The 13,610-nt window shown below is 55.0% G+C and overlaps 1 protein-coding gene across 6 annotated transcripts in view; it reads left to right on the top strand.

Moving 5' to 3' along the window:
- Lingo1 (leucine rich repeat and Ig domain containing 1) overlaps positions 1-10,166 on the top strand; it is a 180,655-nt gene extending 170,489 nt beyond the window's left edge. For all 6 annotated transcript variants that reach the window (XM_048417190.3, XM_087905683.1, XM_085689714.2 and 3 more), the window contains one exon: positions 7,295-10,166. In XM_048417190.3, the coding sequence (XP_048273147.1) occupies positions 7,307-9,151 (1,845 nt within the window). In that variant the 5' untranslated portion in view covers positions 7,295-7,306 and the 3' untranslated portion in view covers positions 9,152-10,166. The remainder of the gene's footprint in view (positions 1-7,294) is intronic.
- Positions 10,167-13,610: the final 3,444 nt, after the last annotated feature.

Raw genomic sequence — 13,610 nt, 5'->3', positions numbered from 1 at the left:
AACTATTTCCAATGTTTTAACCACAAAACGGGGGTTAATGACTCCACTGGCCTTGGTGGGTAGCTGTGGTTTCCACAGGATGCTTGATGCCAGGGGCCCTCTAGGAGGATTCCCAGCCACCACTGCCATGTTGATCCAATTGCTACCTACCCCCAATCCCTGCTGCTTGCCCCACTCCTCTCTCTTCCCTCTGCTTTGGCCTGCTCTCATCTGTGAGTCTACGTCCATCCCTCTCAGGCCTGAGGCCTGGGGCTCCCCAGGTAGGGGTGGGCTGGGGTTTCAGGAAAAGCCCTAGGAGTGAAGAGGATGGGGTAGGGGCCTTCAGGGTGCCTTTCTGTCCCTGAGAGCCTAGATTGGCATCTCAACTCAGAAGAAGGTCATTAGGGTGCAGGATCTGGGTTTCTGACCTCCCTGCCATCACTTCACATAGGCCCTAGCCAGGTCTCTTCACCCAAGGGACAGCTCCTATTCAAGGAAGGGGGTGCTATCTACTCAGGCAGGCCCAGCACAGGTGACCCTGCAGAGCAGCAAGCTCCAAAAGTGATCCAGTCCTCCAGGATCACACAGCAGGGTGAGGTGCCCTGGCGGGAATCCAGGATAAAGCCCATGAATCCTTTGTCACCACAGTTGACTTTCTCTAGGCCCTGCCCAATCCCTGCTCCTCTCCAAACTGGCCACTCCTGGAGGGCACAGCCTATATATAGAAGCCTTTAAACACTAAGATGCTTTGACAATTAAAATTCATAATTTATCCCTTAAATGGCCTGAGGTTGTGGGCTGGCCGGAAGGCTGGCAGCTCCTGAGACTGGCTGTGCTTGGGTCGAGTGGGCAGGGGCCTCCCTCCCTTGCACTCAGGGGCCAGGTGCTTGATCAGGGCAACCCAGAGTTCAGGATAGCCAGGGTACTTGGAGCCTGGCCCAACCACATTTGTCCTAAAAAGCTAATAGGTGAGCAGCCCAGTTGGTACCCTCCAGCCAGCCTTGGTCCACAGCCCACGTGGGCACACTTAGGAGGAGACTGGATTTCTCAGTGTGCCAGAGAGACAGGGCTGGTGGCACCAGGCCAGTTGCTCCCTCACCTACAAACACATTGGTGTTCTATGTCACACATGTATACTGGTGTTTTCTGTGTGTCACATACACACTCACTGATTCTTTCTCTGTCACGCATACATTTGATGTTCTCTAGCATCCTCTCCTGCCCCCTCACCTGTATATGTACACACATACACACCATATACACATCACATACCACACACACCACAGGAACCTAGCAACTCTTTGCCAGAACCAAGAGCAAGAGGAAAATAATTATGCACAACAAAAGACATGACCTCAATTTCTTCCAGGTTGATTTTTTTTTCTCCCCTTGGTGTGTGTGTGTGGGGGGTGCATACAGCTAGATACGAGTACCAGCCAGGAGGGGACACACTGGACTGTTCTAGCCAGCGAAAACAGCACTGATCTTGCAGCTCACCTGGTTGCTGACCCTCCTCTCAGGGTCCCCTCCCCTGTGCCCAGGTGGCCTGTTCCTGGGCTCTTAGCCTAGCCCTGCAGACTAACACTACATTCCCCCATTAGCAGCTCCCTTCTTAGTCCATTACCTGCTCTTCACACCTCAGCAGGGATGAGTCAGGACAGCCAGAGTGTCTTGAAGGAGCCCAGGGACTGGGCCGGGATTTGGGGCAGGAGAAAAGCCAATCGGAGCCCTGCATGCTTTCAGCTTGACCTGGCCATGAGCCACCTCCTCCTTCCCACCCTTGCTATCCTCTCCCCTCCCGGAATCCCTTCTTGAGCCTAGATTAGGCATTGGAGGACAGGATTGAATTTTGTCTAGTGTTTCCAGGGCTGTCGTCTGACTAGTTGAGGTGGGAGAGGCTAGGGGTGCAGAGATGAATGAAATCCAGCTCAGCATTTTAATTTGGGAGCCACAGAGAAAGTGAGAAGGAGGGAGCACGAGCAGTCATGCTCCAGAGAACCCCCCAAAGCAGGGAGGAGTGCCCACACCCACACAGCAGCAAGGTGGTGAAGGCTGGGCAGATTTCTGGCACTGGTGGGGGGAGGAGCCGGCAAGTAATTGTGCATTGTTTCTAGAAGAGCACCATGCCTAACCTAGCCACTTGGTGCTAGCTGCCCGCGAACAGGTACATGTAACTGGCGCTATCATGCTACAACATGGACCCAGCAACACTGAGGACCCAGCAAGGCAGGCGCTAGAGCAGGGCTTCAGTTGAGAAGCCCACACTTGCCTGGCACCTGTTCTTTGGTGACCTGAGTCCCCTCACCTATGTTAGTCTCCGTCTGCCCATCTGAAGATGGTTAACTGATCAAACCCACTATAAGGACGATGGTGAGAACCAGGTAGCTTAAGAGGCCCCAGTCTTACAACTGAACGCCACACAATGTGAGGTAGGAGCCAGCCGGCTGGATTAACACGCAGGCTGTGGCCCCATCTATTCCTGATGTTTTTTTGAGAGTTTTCACCGCATGTCGCGCAGGCTGGCCTGGGACCCACAGAGATCCGCCTGCCCCTGCCTCTGGAGTTCTGGGATTAAAGGCATCGGTCACCAAGCCTGGACCTCTCCCTAACTTTTGCCCCTTCCCTGTCCCTTTGCCCGCCTCTCACCCACCTCCTGCTTCTCTGTCTGCCTCTTTACCCCTATTCTCTTGACCTCACCCTCCCCTTTCTTCCTCTCATACATGGTACTTTATGAACAATGAGGCTGGGCCTGTGCACTTTAGGATTCCCTAGCCAGCCTGTTCTACTGCAGCCCAGCTGTGGGAACAGTAGGCTTCAAGGCAATGTGACCGCCGGTCACCAGCCTTGTTCCCAGAGAGGAAGTGTACAGGCCACCTACCAGCCTAAGAATCTCAAAGCTTTGTTGCTCAGAGGGCCCAGGCCCAGCCTCATAGAGCAGAAGCTCTGTAAAAAAATCATCCCTGGGGGGAGCAGGGATGACATGGGGGACTGCTGTCCCTGAGGAATGCTCAGTGGAAACCCTGAGAGCCCAGTATAACTAAGCCTTCTACCCGTGCTGCCGCTCACCCCAAATGAGGGGAGATTTGAGTCCAGACAGAGGCGTGGGCTCACAGGAACCCAAGTGGGCAGTCACTGAACACATGCCAGGTATCCCATCTACTGCAGGGACGAACCACCTGGGCATGGCTCTCTGAGGACCAGCAGCCTCCCTCTGCCCCAGGACACGCGCACTCAGCCGGCTCTCCAGAGACCCGCAGACCCACCAGAGGGACAGAGCCCTGCTACCCTCTGGTTTTGTGGCCTCAAGCTGGCACAAGTGCGTTCCCTTCGTGGACCTCAATTTCTCAGCTGTAAAATGAGTGAGAAATGCCTTCTGAGAGCAGTGTCTCCAGGGTCTCAGAGCCAGTGTGCAAAGCTCCACCCATGCAGCCTCCAACAGGGCTCTCCAGTGTTAGTTCCTCCCCTTTTCTGAGCAGACCTCTGGCTGACTTGTGGGCCTGGCTCAGAACTGCACCCAGGTACCACCAGGCAACGCTGCCTATGGGACAACATGACCCCAGCCCATGCATGAGCAACCCCACACCTTTTCCTTCGCTACCGCTTGCCCTCCCCACCAGAGTCCCAGTGTGGCTCTACAATCAGGAGAGCTGGGCAGCGCAGGGCCACCCTCACATGGATCCTCCCAGTCTTGATGAACTTCATCTCAGGTCTTCAGTACCTTCTGTCCCCAGCCAAGGATGTTTGCGTCAGTTCGAGTGTTTTGAACGTCAGTTCCCTGGGAGACTCTGGAACCCAGTGTCTGTTCAGTGAGGGGCACGGTCCAGGAAGAGCAGGCACTGCCCAGGGCAGCCATCAGGCTGATGCAGAGAACTGCAGATGGCCAGTGTCAGGCAGCACTGAGCCAGGCCAGGACTGCCCCAGCCATCCCTACTGCAGTCAGTTCAGAGTTCATCTTGAACTACACTGATGGCTCAGCTGCCTCCCCAGCCGTGCTTCGGGGAGGACTCAGGCCACCGCAGGGTCTGGGCATCATGCCCTGGGCACTATCTTCTGCCTGCCACCTGCCTGTCTTTGATCTTTATTTTCTTTGTATTTATTGTTCCAATTTTGAATTCCTGCCCTCATGAGAAGCCCTTCAGGGGGGCAAGGATCCGAATTAAAACACTGATTAAAAAGCATAAAGCACCCTGGACAGTACAGGAGCAGCCTTAGACTGCCAGAGCCCTGGTGGTGAGCTGCATTGCCTACTTAGCAGCCTGGGTGATCCTCTCAAGACATGGCCCCCCACACAATGTGTTATACCATCAAGGACCCCATGGTGGTGTGAGCCTAGGAGCCTCTGCCCAACATGCTCTGTTATGCTGGTATGGACAGGCATCCTAGCCTCTCAGGGCTTTAGTTTCCCTACCTTTCAGGACAGCCAGCCACCTGTAGAAGACAGAACAGTGGGCTGGGGAAATAGCTCAGGCTGTAAAATGCTTGACACACAAACATAAGGACCCGAGTTCAGATCTCCAGCACTCACATAAAATGTCAAGTACAGTGATGTTCACCCATAATCCCAGTGCTGGGGAAGTAGAGGCAGGGATCCCTAGAGGTTGTCGGTCAGCCAGTCAAGCTAAACTAGTGAGCTCCACACTCGGTGAGAGGTGTTGTGTCATAAACTATGGTGAAAAGTGACAGAGGAAGACATTTGATGTTGACCTCTGGCCTCCACATGTATGTGCACATATATGAACATGCACACACACACACACACATGCTCACACAGAAGTAGTAGAACAAGGCAATCAGAGGATGTGTACATGGGAGCTCTCCTGACCTCATGGTACATGATCAATGCTCAGTGGCAAACTGCCTGGCTTGGGGTGGTAGCTCTATAGGGCAAGGCTGCCCTACTTTCCCACCAACATTTTCACAGCCCCCAGGTTTCATTGTTCAGTGGGCCAGCACCAAGGTCAGCCCCAGCAAAGGGCTGTCCACTACCTATAACAACTCCCTCTTGATCACATGTTGCCTTCCACAGAACGTCCACCCGTGAGTGTTCTTGAGCCCTTCCCTATAGCAGGTGAGACAGATGGAGCAGGGACAGTGGCAGTGTGACCCAGAGTTGCCTATGCATCACATGGTGGCCGGAGAGTGTGTTTCTCTCTTTGCTCGGCTGCTGGGATGCTCTCCTCTGTTCTTTATGCAGGGCATTTATGGTACTGTCCCCAGCTGACTCCCATTCCTCTCTTCTTGTCATCCCCTCGTGCCTTAACGTTTCGCTCAGTTGGCCTTAGAATGAGGTGTGCCACACAGCAGTCAAATGTCAGTGCAAAGAAGAATCAAGTGTGTCCGTGTTGTAGGCAAGTGATGCCTCAGGGAGGACTTCATGGGGAAGGTGGTCTGTGGAGTAGAAGGCTGGCAAGGCAGCTGGGACAGTTCTCCAAAAGGAGGTTGCTTAGAGGCAGGGTGTACAGGACAAAGTAGGTACAGCTGTGTGGCTGGCTCTGTGGGGCAAGGAGGTGGGTGGCTGCTGTACACACAGGTGCTGTGCACACGTGCAAGAGGGTTTATCAACATCTCAGGGTCCTTATGCCTCCCTTTTCTCTTCAGCCTCCTCTAGCAGCTCCCAGGCTAGCCCAGGCCCGGGATGGGTGCTAAAAGTCCTATTCACCTCCTGAAGTCCCCAGCCTCACACCCACACCAGCCCCAGCTGCTGGCCCAATTACTTATTGATCGCCCGTCAGGATGTTTGCTTTTCTGGTGGGTCACTGGAGCGTGTGTGACTGTGGAAAATGGTCCTGTGGGGGCAGGGCAGGGTGATGCTCGGACACAGAAGAATCTGGAGAGAGAATGAGGGGGACGAAGGGGGAGAGCGACAAAACCCTTGGGGATAACAAAACTGTGCAGATTCCATAACATGTCAGTGACACCATGAGTTCTCGCTGGTTAATCAGTCACTTAGTCGATCAACAGCCAGGAAATACCTGTCAGTTCTTGAAGACCGCAGAGCATTTGAAAGTGTGTGGAGCCAGAGCTTCTGGTCCAGATTGGTCCCTGCTACTGGTTGAGTGCTAGTCACAGTCTCTCAGAGCCTCAGTTGCCTTACTAGTTGCTATGGATGGCAACTATGATAAACTGTGGCTTGAAGGCAGAGGCTGTGTCAGGGGGTAGGGGAGAGCCCAAACTGGGCACAGATGGGACTCCCAAAGCCTGGCCTCCACGTCTTGCAGTAGGCTCCACAGGGCCATGGGTGTAGGAGTGAATTGCAGCAGTTCAGCCCAGTGGCGCCAGAGGCCAGGTTATGTGCACTGTAGCATCTTCATCCCACTGGCAGCAGAAGGCTGTAGTGGGCTGCTGCTTTGATACATCATCCTTGAAGCCCTCTTGGCTCTTCCCCATCCCATCTCCAGGCCAGTTCCCACAGAGGGAATAGAAGGCAAGGCAGGCAGCACCAGGATCGGGAGAGCTATGCAGGGCTCACTCCATCTGCTGCCTCCAGCAGTCTCCCAGCCCATTCTACACGTCTTAGGATCTAGCTTTAACCAGCCTTGTATGCTCAGTACTACAGTACAGGTGTAAGACAGCCTATCCTAGTCTTAGCGGTCAGACCAGTAACTGGAGGAGCCTGGTAGTGGGATAGGACTTCGGAAGGGGCAATCCTTCATCTTGGGAATCCGTTAAGTCTTCTCAGGCTTCGCTGGGTCTTCAAACCAGGATTCCTGCAGTCTAGAGAAGTGATAGTCTAGAAAGAATGGCAGGGTTAAGGTCAGGATGCAGCAAACACTCCTGCCCTGGGTTGAGTAGCTGATCCAATCAGGGATCTACCCTTGTAGAAGAGGTAGTCCAGGGACCCAGGTGAGATCTTCAGGTGCAGAGGCTTCCTGGCTGGTGCCCCATCCTGGAACATATTTGGTACCTTTTACAGGTACACAGGGTTTGTAGGCTACCTAGGACTCAGTGGCAGAGTTGGGAGGAATGTATCATGGCATCTACCATGGTAGAGTGCCCAGCAGCCTCAGAGCCCTTGGCCTGTGGGCTGGGTCCAGTTGTGTTCTCCCATCCCCTTCAGGGCTATTCCCAGGAGCCTGGCCTTGAGCCCTTTGAGCCTCCGTGAGTCTGGGTGGCTCACCAAGACTGACTATCACTGATGAGGCCCAGGGTGAGCTGGGACTCAGGACATGCCTAGAGTAAACTGTCTGTGATCCCTAAAGAAGATGGCATTGCCCTTCCTTTGCAACCTTCCCACTTGGGGTGGGGTTGAGGTGGGGTCCAGCCAAGTACTGCCTGCTCACTGCCGCCTCTGTCCTCTGCTTGCTTCCTGCTGCAGGTGAGCGAGAGGATGCTGGCGGGGGGCATGAGACGCATGCCCAGCCCCCTCCTGGCCTGCTGGCAGCCCATTCTCCTGCTGGTACTGGGCTCTGTGCTGTCAGGTTCTGCCACGGGCTGCCCACCCCGCTGCGAGTGCTCAGCACAGGACCGAGCAGTGCTCTGCCACCGAAAGCGCTTTGTGGCCGTGCCCGAGGGCATCCCCACCGAGACTCGTCTGCTGGACCTGGGCAAAAACCGCATCAAGACGCTCAACCAGGATGAGTTTGCCAGCTTCCCACACCTGGAGGAACTGGAACTCAATGAGAACATCGTGAGCGCCGTGGAACCCGGCGCCTTCAACAACCTCTTCAACCTTCGGACGCTGGGGCTGCGTAGCAACCGCCTGAAGCTCATCCCGTTGGGTGTCTTCACTGGCCTCAGCAACCTGACCAAGCTGGACATCAGTGAAAACAAGATTGTCATCCTGCTGGACTACATGTTCCAAGACCTATACAACCTCAAGTCGCTGGAGGTCGGTGACAATGACCTCGTCTACATCTCCCATCGAGCTTTCAGCGGCCTCAACAGCCTGGAGCAGCTGACTCTGGAGAAATGCAATCTGACCTCCATCCCCACCGAGGCGCTTTCCCACCTGCATGGCCTCATCGTCCTGCGGCTACGGCATCTCAACATCAACGCCATCAGGGACTACTCCTTCAAAAGGCTGTATCGACTCAAGGTCTTGGAGATCTCCCACTGGCCCTACCTGGACACCATGACCCCCAACTGCCTCTACGGCCTCAACCTGACATCCCTGTCCATCACACACTGCAACCTGACCGCCGTGCCCTATCTGGCTGTCCGCCATCTGGTCTATCTCCGCTTCCTCAATCTTTCCTACAACCCCATTGGTACTATCGAGGGCTCCATGCTGCATGAGCTGCTGCGGTTGCAGGAGATCCAGCTGGTGGGTGGGCAGCTGGCCGTGGTGGAGCCCTATGCCTTTCGCGGGCTCAACTACCTACGTGTGCTCAATGTCTCCGGCAACCAGCTGACCACCCTGGAGGAGTCGGCCTTCCACTCAGTGGGCAACCTGGAGACGCTCATCCTGGACTCCAACCCACTAGCCTGTGACTGCCGGCTGCTGTGGGTCTTCCGGCGCCGCTGGCGGCTCAACTTCAACAGGCAGCAACCCACCTGCGCCACACCCGAGTTCGTCCAGGGCAAGGAGTTTAAGGACTTTCCAGACGTTCTCCTACCCAACTACTTCACCTGCCGCCGGGCCCACATCCGGGACCGCAAGGCGCAGCAGGTGTTTGTGGATGAGGGCCACACGGTGCAGTTTGTGTGCCGAGCGGATGGCGACCCTCCACCAGCCATCCTTTGGCTCTCACCCCGCAAGCACTTGGTCTCAGCTAAGAGCAATGGGCGGCTCACAGTCTTCCCTGATGGCACGCTGGAGGTGCGCTACGCCCAGGTACAGGACAACGGCACGTACCTGTGCATCGCAGCAAATGCTGGCGGCAACGACTCCATGCCCGCCCACCTGCATGTGCGCAGCTACTCGCCCGACTGGCCCCATCAACCCAACAAGACGTTCGCCTTCATCTCCAACCAGCCAGGCGAGGGAGAGGCCAATAGCACCCGCGCCACCGTGCCTTTCCCCTTCGACATCAAGACGCTCATCATTGCCACCACCATGGGCTTCATCTCCTTCCTGGGCGTTGTCCTCTTCTGCCTGGTGCTGCTGTTTCTCTGGAGCCGGGGCAAAGGCAACACAAAGCACAACATCGAAATTGAGTATGTGCCCCGGAAATCGGACGCAGGCATCAGTTCGGCCGATGCACCCCGCAAGTTCAACATGAAGATGATATGATGGGGCGGGATTGGGGCGCAGGGACCCCCGGGGGAACACTGGGCAGGGAAGGAGCCGGGCTGCTGCCCACTCACTCCCAGGCCTTCCCACCTCCTTCCTGCCTTCCTCCCCCACCCTCCCCCTCCCCCCACGTGCCCCTGCTGCCTCGCCAGCCCTCACCGCCTGCCCTCCTTCTTCCAGGACTTCAGAAGGCCAGGCCTGAGGACCCCACCTACACAGGGGCCAGAGTTGACAGACGAATCCAAAGCCGACGAACCAACACGCGGCAGAGTCAATACAATTAAAAAAAAAAAAGTTACAAACTTCCTCTGTAACTTGGGTTTCAATAATTATGGATTTTTATGAAAACTTGAAATAATAAAAAGAAAAAACTATTTCCTATAGCTAGTCGGAATGCAAACTTTTGACGTCCTAATGGCCCCAGGGCCTTCTTCCAACTCAGTTTCTTGTTTTCTCTTCCTCCTCTTCCTCCTTTCTCTTCTCTTCCCCTGTGGGGAGGGATCACTCAGGAAAACAGGGAAGGAGATTCCAGCCCCACCCTCTGGCCCACTCTGCTAGGTGCCATTTGGAGCCATGGGTGGCAGCTCAGCTCCAGGACCCAGCTCCAGCTGGCTTTTTGCAGGAAGTAGGGGAGGGGACAGGACTGCCCAGTGTGGGTGGGGTTTGTCTGCTGGCTGCCAGGCCGCACTGCCAAGGGGAGGTGGGGGGGCCAGGCTCGGGTGTGGCTGAAACTGGGAGGGGCTGGGGTCCTCCTGTGGGAACAGCACAGTCAGTGGAAAGAGTCAGGAGCCAGAGGCAGGCCCGAGTCCTCTCCTCTGGTCCCAGCTCTGCTGCTCACTGTTGTGTGACTCTAGCAGGTCACTGGCCCTCTCTGGGCCTCAGTCTCCACATCTGTACAAATGGGAACATTATCCCTGCCCTGCCTACCTCACAGGGCTGTTGTGAGGAACTGATGAGATGATGTATGTGAAACACTTTGTAACCTGTAAAGCGCTGTGCACATGTGTGTGGGTGACTGCTCTCATTATGGTCATTATTCTCTCACCGTGGGATGGGATCTCCATGGGGCCAGGGCTGGGGGAGGGGGCAGCTCTTGGGACTCCCATAGGCTCCTCACAGGACACTGGCTGGGCTGGTAGGTTCTTCTACCAGACAGAAGCCAGCTTTGGCCTGGACGGGTATCGATACTGAGAGGGCCGGCTCAAAGTCTTATATCCACTACTATTTGTTGACTGTCTGCCGCTTCCTGTGCAGAGTCCTCAGGGTAGGCGGCAATTCTTGGGCAGTCTGGAGATAGCCTGTCACCCAGCGCTGTCAGTCCTCCCCCTAGGCCTCTCCTGGGATTGACAGGGAGTGCTTGGATTTGGGTCTTGGACCCAACTGCCCATAAGCTAACCAAGAGAGCCAGACAAAACCTGGACCGCACTGTTCAAACCAAATCAGCCATGGAGAGGGTTGCCCTGGGCAACAGTGGTTGTTTGTCACTTTCCTAGAAAGAATCCATGGGCCCTTCTGCGAAGCTAACTGCAGCTCGGTCCTCAGACACTATGTCTCGTGTCTGTGGGCAGGGAGAGCATGGTCGGGAACACCTGGCCTCTCTACTCCAACTTGGTGCTTTCTCCTATGGACAGCTTCTGCTCAGCCCTAGGTGGGTCCAGGGTTTCCTGCCTCCCCTCCATCCTCTGGCCTTAGCTATAGCAGTGCAGAGACCAAGGGGCACAGAGAGCAATAGGGAAGTCGGTCCTTAGCACCAAGAAACTGCCAGAATGCAGCTCATCCAATGGACTCCCTGGGAGTGAGCAGTGTGTCTGGTGAGAGAGCCTGAAATGAGCCCTCAGTCAGTCTGTCCATCAGTCCATCCGGCCTTCCTTCATTTCTCCGGCATCACTGCCATGGCTCTGCTCCCAGCTCAGCTGATATCAAAGGCTATAGCCAGCCTTGCCCCAACCTGTTCTCCCAACCACTGCTTGACTGGTTCTGGACAAGGCTTGAGCCCTCTGGTGACCTCCTTTAGGACTTGGTGGAGATCCCTAGAGGAAGCAGACGGGTAGTTATCAGATTCTGAGGTCCAAGGTCAGGTCTGTGTTCACGGTCCAATTGTCAGGATCATCCTCCAAGTCTCAATTCCTCGCCTGCCTCTGCCTCCTGAGTGCTGGGTTAAACGTGTGCCGTGCCTAGCCTTGATCTCACTGCCTTTGCTGGTGAGAAGGATCAAATCCAGCTCTGGTGCACATACAGAGGATGAGGCTCAGAATACCAGTAGCTTAGCTCAAGCCAGTCAGCCTCCGAGTGACAGTACCGGGGTCTGCTTCCAGACTCTCAGCGCCATAGCCTTCTCAGCCTGGCGCAGGGCTTCTCAGCCATTCGGGGACAAGAGAACTCAGTGGGAAACCAGAGAGACTGAGGTATGTAGGGTCCTTAGCAAGGAAATGGTCTGCATCCAAGAGGCTAGTCATGTTTCAGGATGCTTCAAGAACCTGGCAGGCCTGCCATCTCCGGACAGGGATCAAGAGCCCAGGCTCTCTGCGACCCAGTCTGGAGGCTGAGCTAGTACACCCTCCCTCCTCTCCAAGAGGCTCATATGGAATTGTCACATGATCTCCGGGATGCCGCAGGTGCTGCTAAATGGGGCCAAGGCGCTAATTTACTCCTGGCTACTGGGACGGAAATGGTTCCCATGGAAACTCAGGGACATGGGAAAATTCTTAGGTTGCTATCAGGTTGGGAAGAGTCAGTCTGGGAGAGGAGTGTCCAGGATCATAGGCCAGGGTTGGCTGTCTGGAAGCTAGAAGGCCGGTGGGTCTCGGCACAGCCTCTTTTCACAAGGCGTCGTCTGTGGAAGAGGGCACTCTTCTACACCACTGCCATACGCCTTGCTATGGCTCAAGGGGGCATCCTGGGACGCCTGACTGGGGAGTCTACTCCGTGCCCATGGAAGGGAACAGGAACAGTAGAGACCCCCACCAAGGATGCGCAGGGACTGGCCTGGAACCTGAACCTAGAGGCAGACAGAATCGAAGGTTTTCTGGCCCCCACACCCTGTCATAATTCTGGGGTCCTGAACTGTACCTGTGACCCTGTAGGGATGTCCTGCCATCCCAAATGTGACAGGGGCTGTACCTGTGGCCCTGTAGGGATGTCCTGCCATTCCAAATGCGGCAGGGGGCTGCACCCAGCTAACTTCACCTGGGACTAAGGGAAGAAGTGGTAGGAAGCTCCTGGGGTAGAGGGGACAAGATCTGGAATCCTGAGCGTCCACCCATTTTCCAGGGGACAGAACCAAAGCCAATTCCAGGAGCAGGGCATGACAGAGACAAAGATGGCGGGACCACCCTCACAAAGCAAATGGACTGGGCCAAGCTGACACGGAGGAGGTAAGCTCCAGATGGAGCAGCAAGTGCCTCCTTCTATTTTCCTGATACGTCAGTTGAGGCTCAGAGAGGGAGAGTAACCCACCAGAGTCACACAGCAGAGGGCAGGTAGATCACAGGCTTTAAAGTCAGACATTGCCACTGAGACCCATGTATAAAACTGGGTTGAGAATCCTATTTTTAGTGTGTCTGAGAACACTAAAGATCATATATGATTTGGGAAACACTGATGATTGCTGTCATTAGCCTGATGGGCAAGAAGGGGAATGGTGGCTGAACCCGGGAGCTGGGATATCAGGGACTTTATAGGACTTGGTGGGGTCAGTTAAAAGCCAAGTCTGGTCATCCCCTCCACGTGACTCCTAGAAGCCAAACTGTGTGGGGAGTAGGAACAGACCTGGCCACCAACCAGTCTCCCAGCTTAGGACAGAACAGCCATAAAGGCTCTAAAGGACAGGGTCACACCTGTGAGAAGGGGCTACAGACAGCTGACATCAGGATTCCTGGGGGAACTTCTGTCACTAGCTGGCCAAGAGGCTTTGAGACTTTTCAGGCCTGATGCCAGGGTTCCTGTGCCACAAGAGAAAGATAGAGACTGGGATGTAGCTCAGGTGGCAGAGTGCTTATGTAGCATGCACAAGGCCGTGGGTTCAATCCCTGGTGAAACCGTGGTGCTATACACCTGTAATCCCAGGAGTATAAACTGGGGGATCTAGAGTTCAAGATTATCCTCAACTATGTGGTGAGTTCAAGGCCAGCTTGGAGTGTGAGGAAAAAAACAAAACAAAACAAAACCAAGGACAGCACAGACACACAAGGGAGTAAGCACCCTCCTGCGATAACAGTCCCTACAAGATGGAAAGTCACTCCCCGACTCCTGTCTGCTCTTAGGAAATCCCCGGCTCCAGCCTCCTTCCTAGTGTGGCTTATTGGCAGCTCTTATCTCTCCATTCATAGTCCCAAAGGAAATTAATCTGATTGGTCACCTGCCAGCCAATACCTTGGCTGCCTCAGAGTAAGGTGCTCGTCTCTTATCCAATCAGCTGTGGCTAAGGAGTTGCAGAGGCCAAATGTGGGTAAAGAAGTCA

This window comes from Myodes glareolus, chromosome 4 (assembly GCF_982192425.1).
Source record: "Myodes glareolus chromosome 4, mMyoGla1.1, whole genome shotgun sequence".
NCBI classification, from domain to species: Eukaryota; Metazoa; Chordata; class Mammalia; order Rodentia; family Cricetidae; genus Myodes; species Myodes glareolus.
This window is presented reverse-complemented; position numbering and strand designations above follow the sequence as displayed.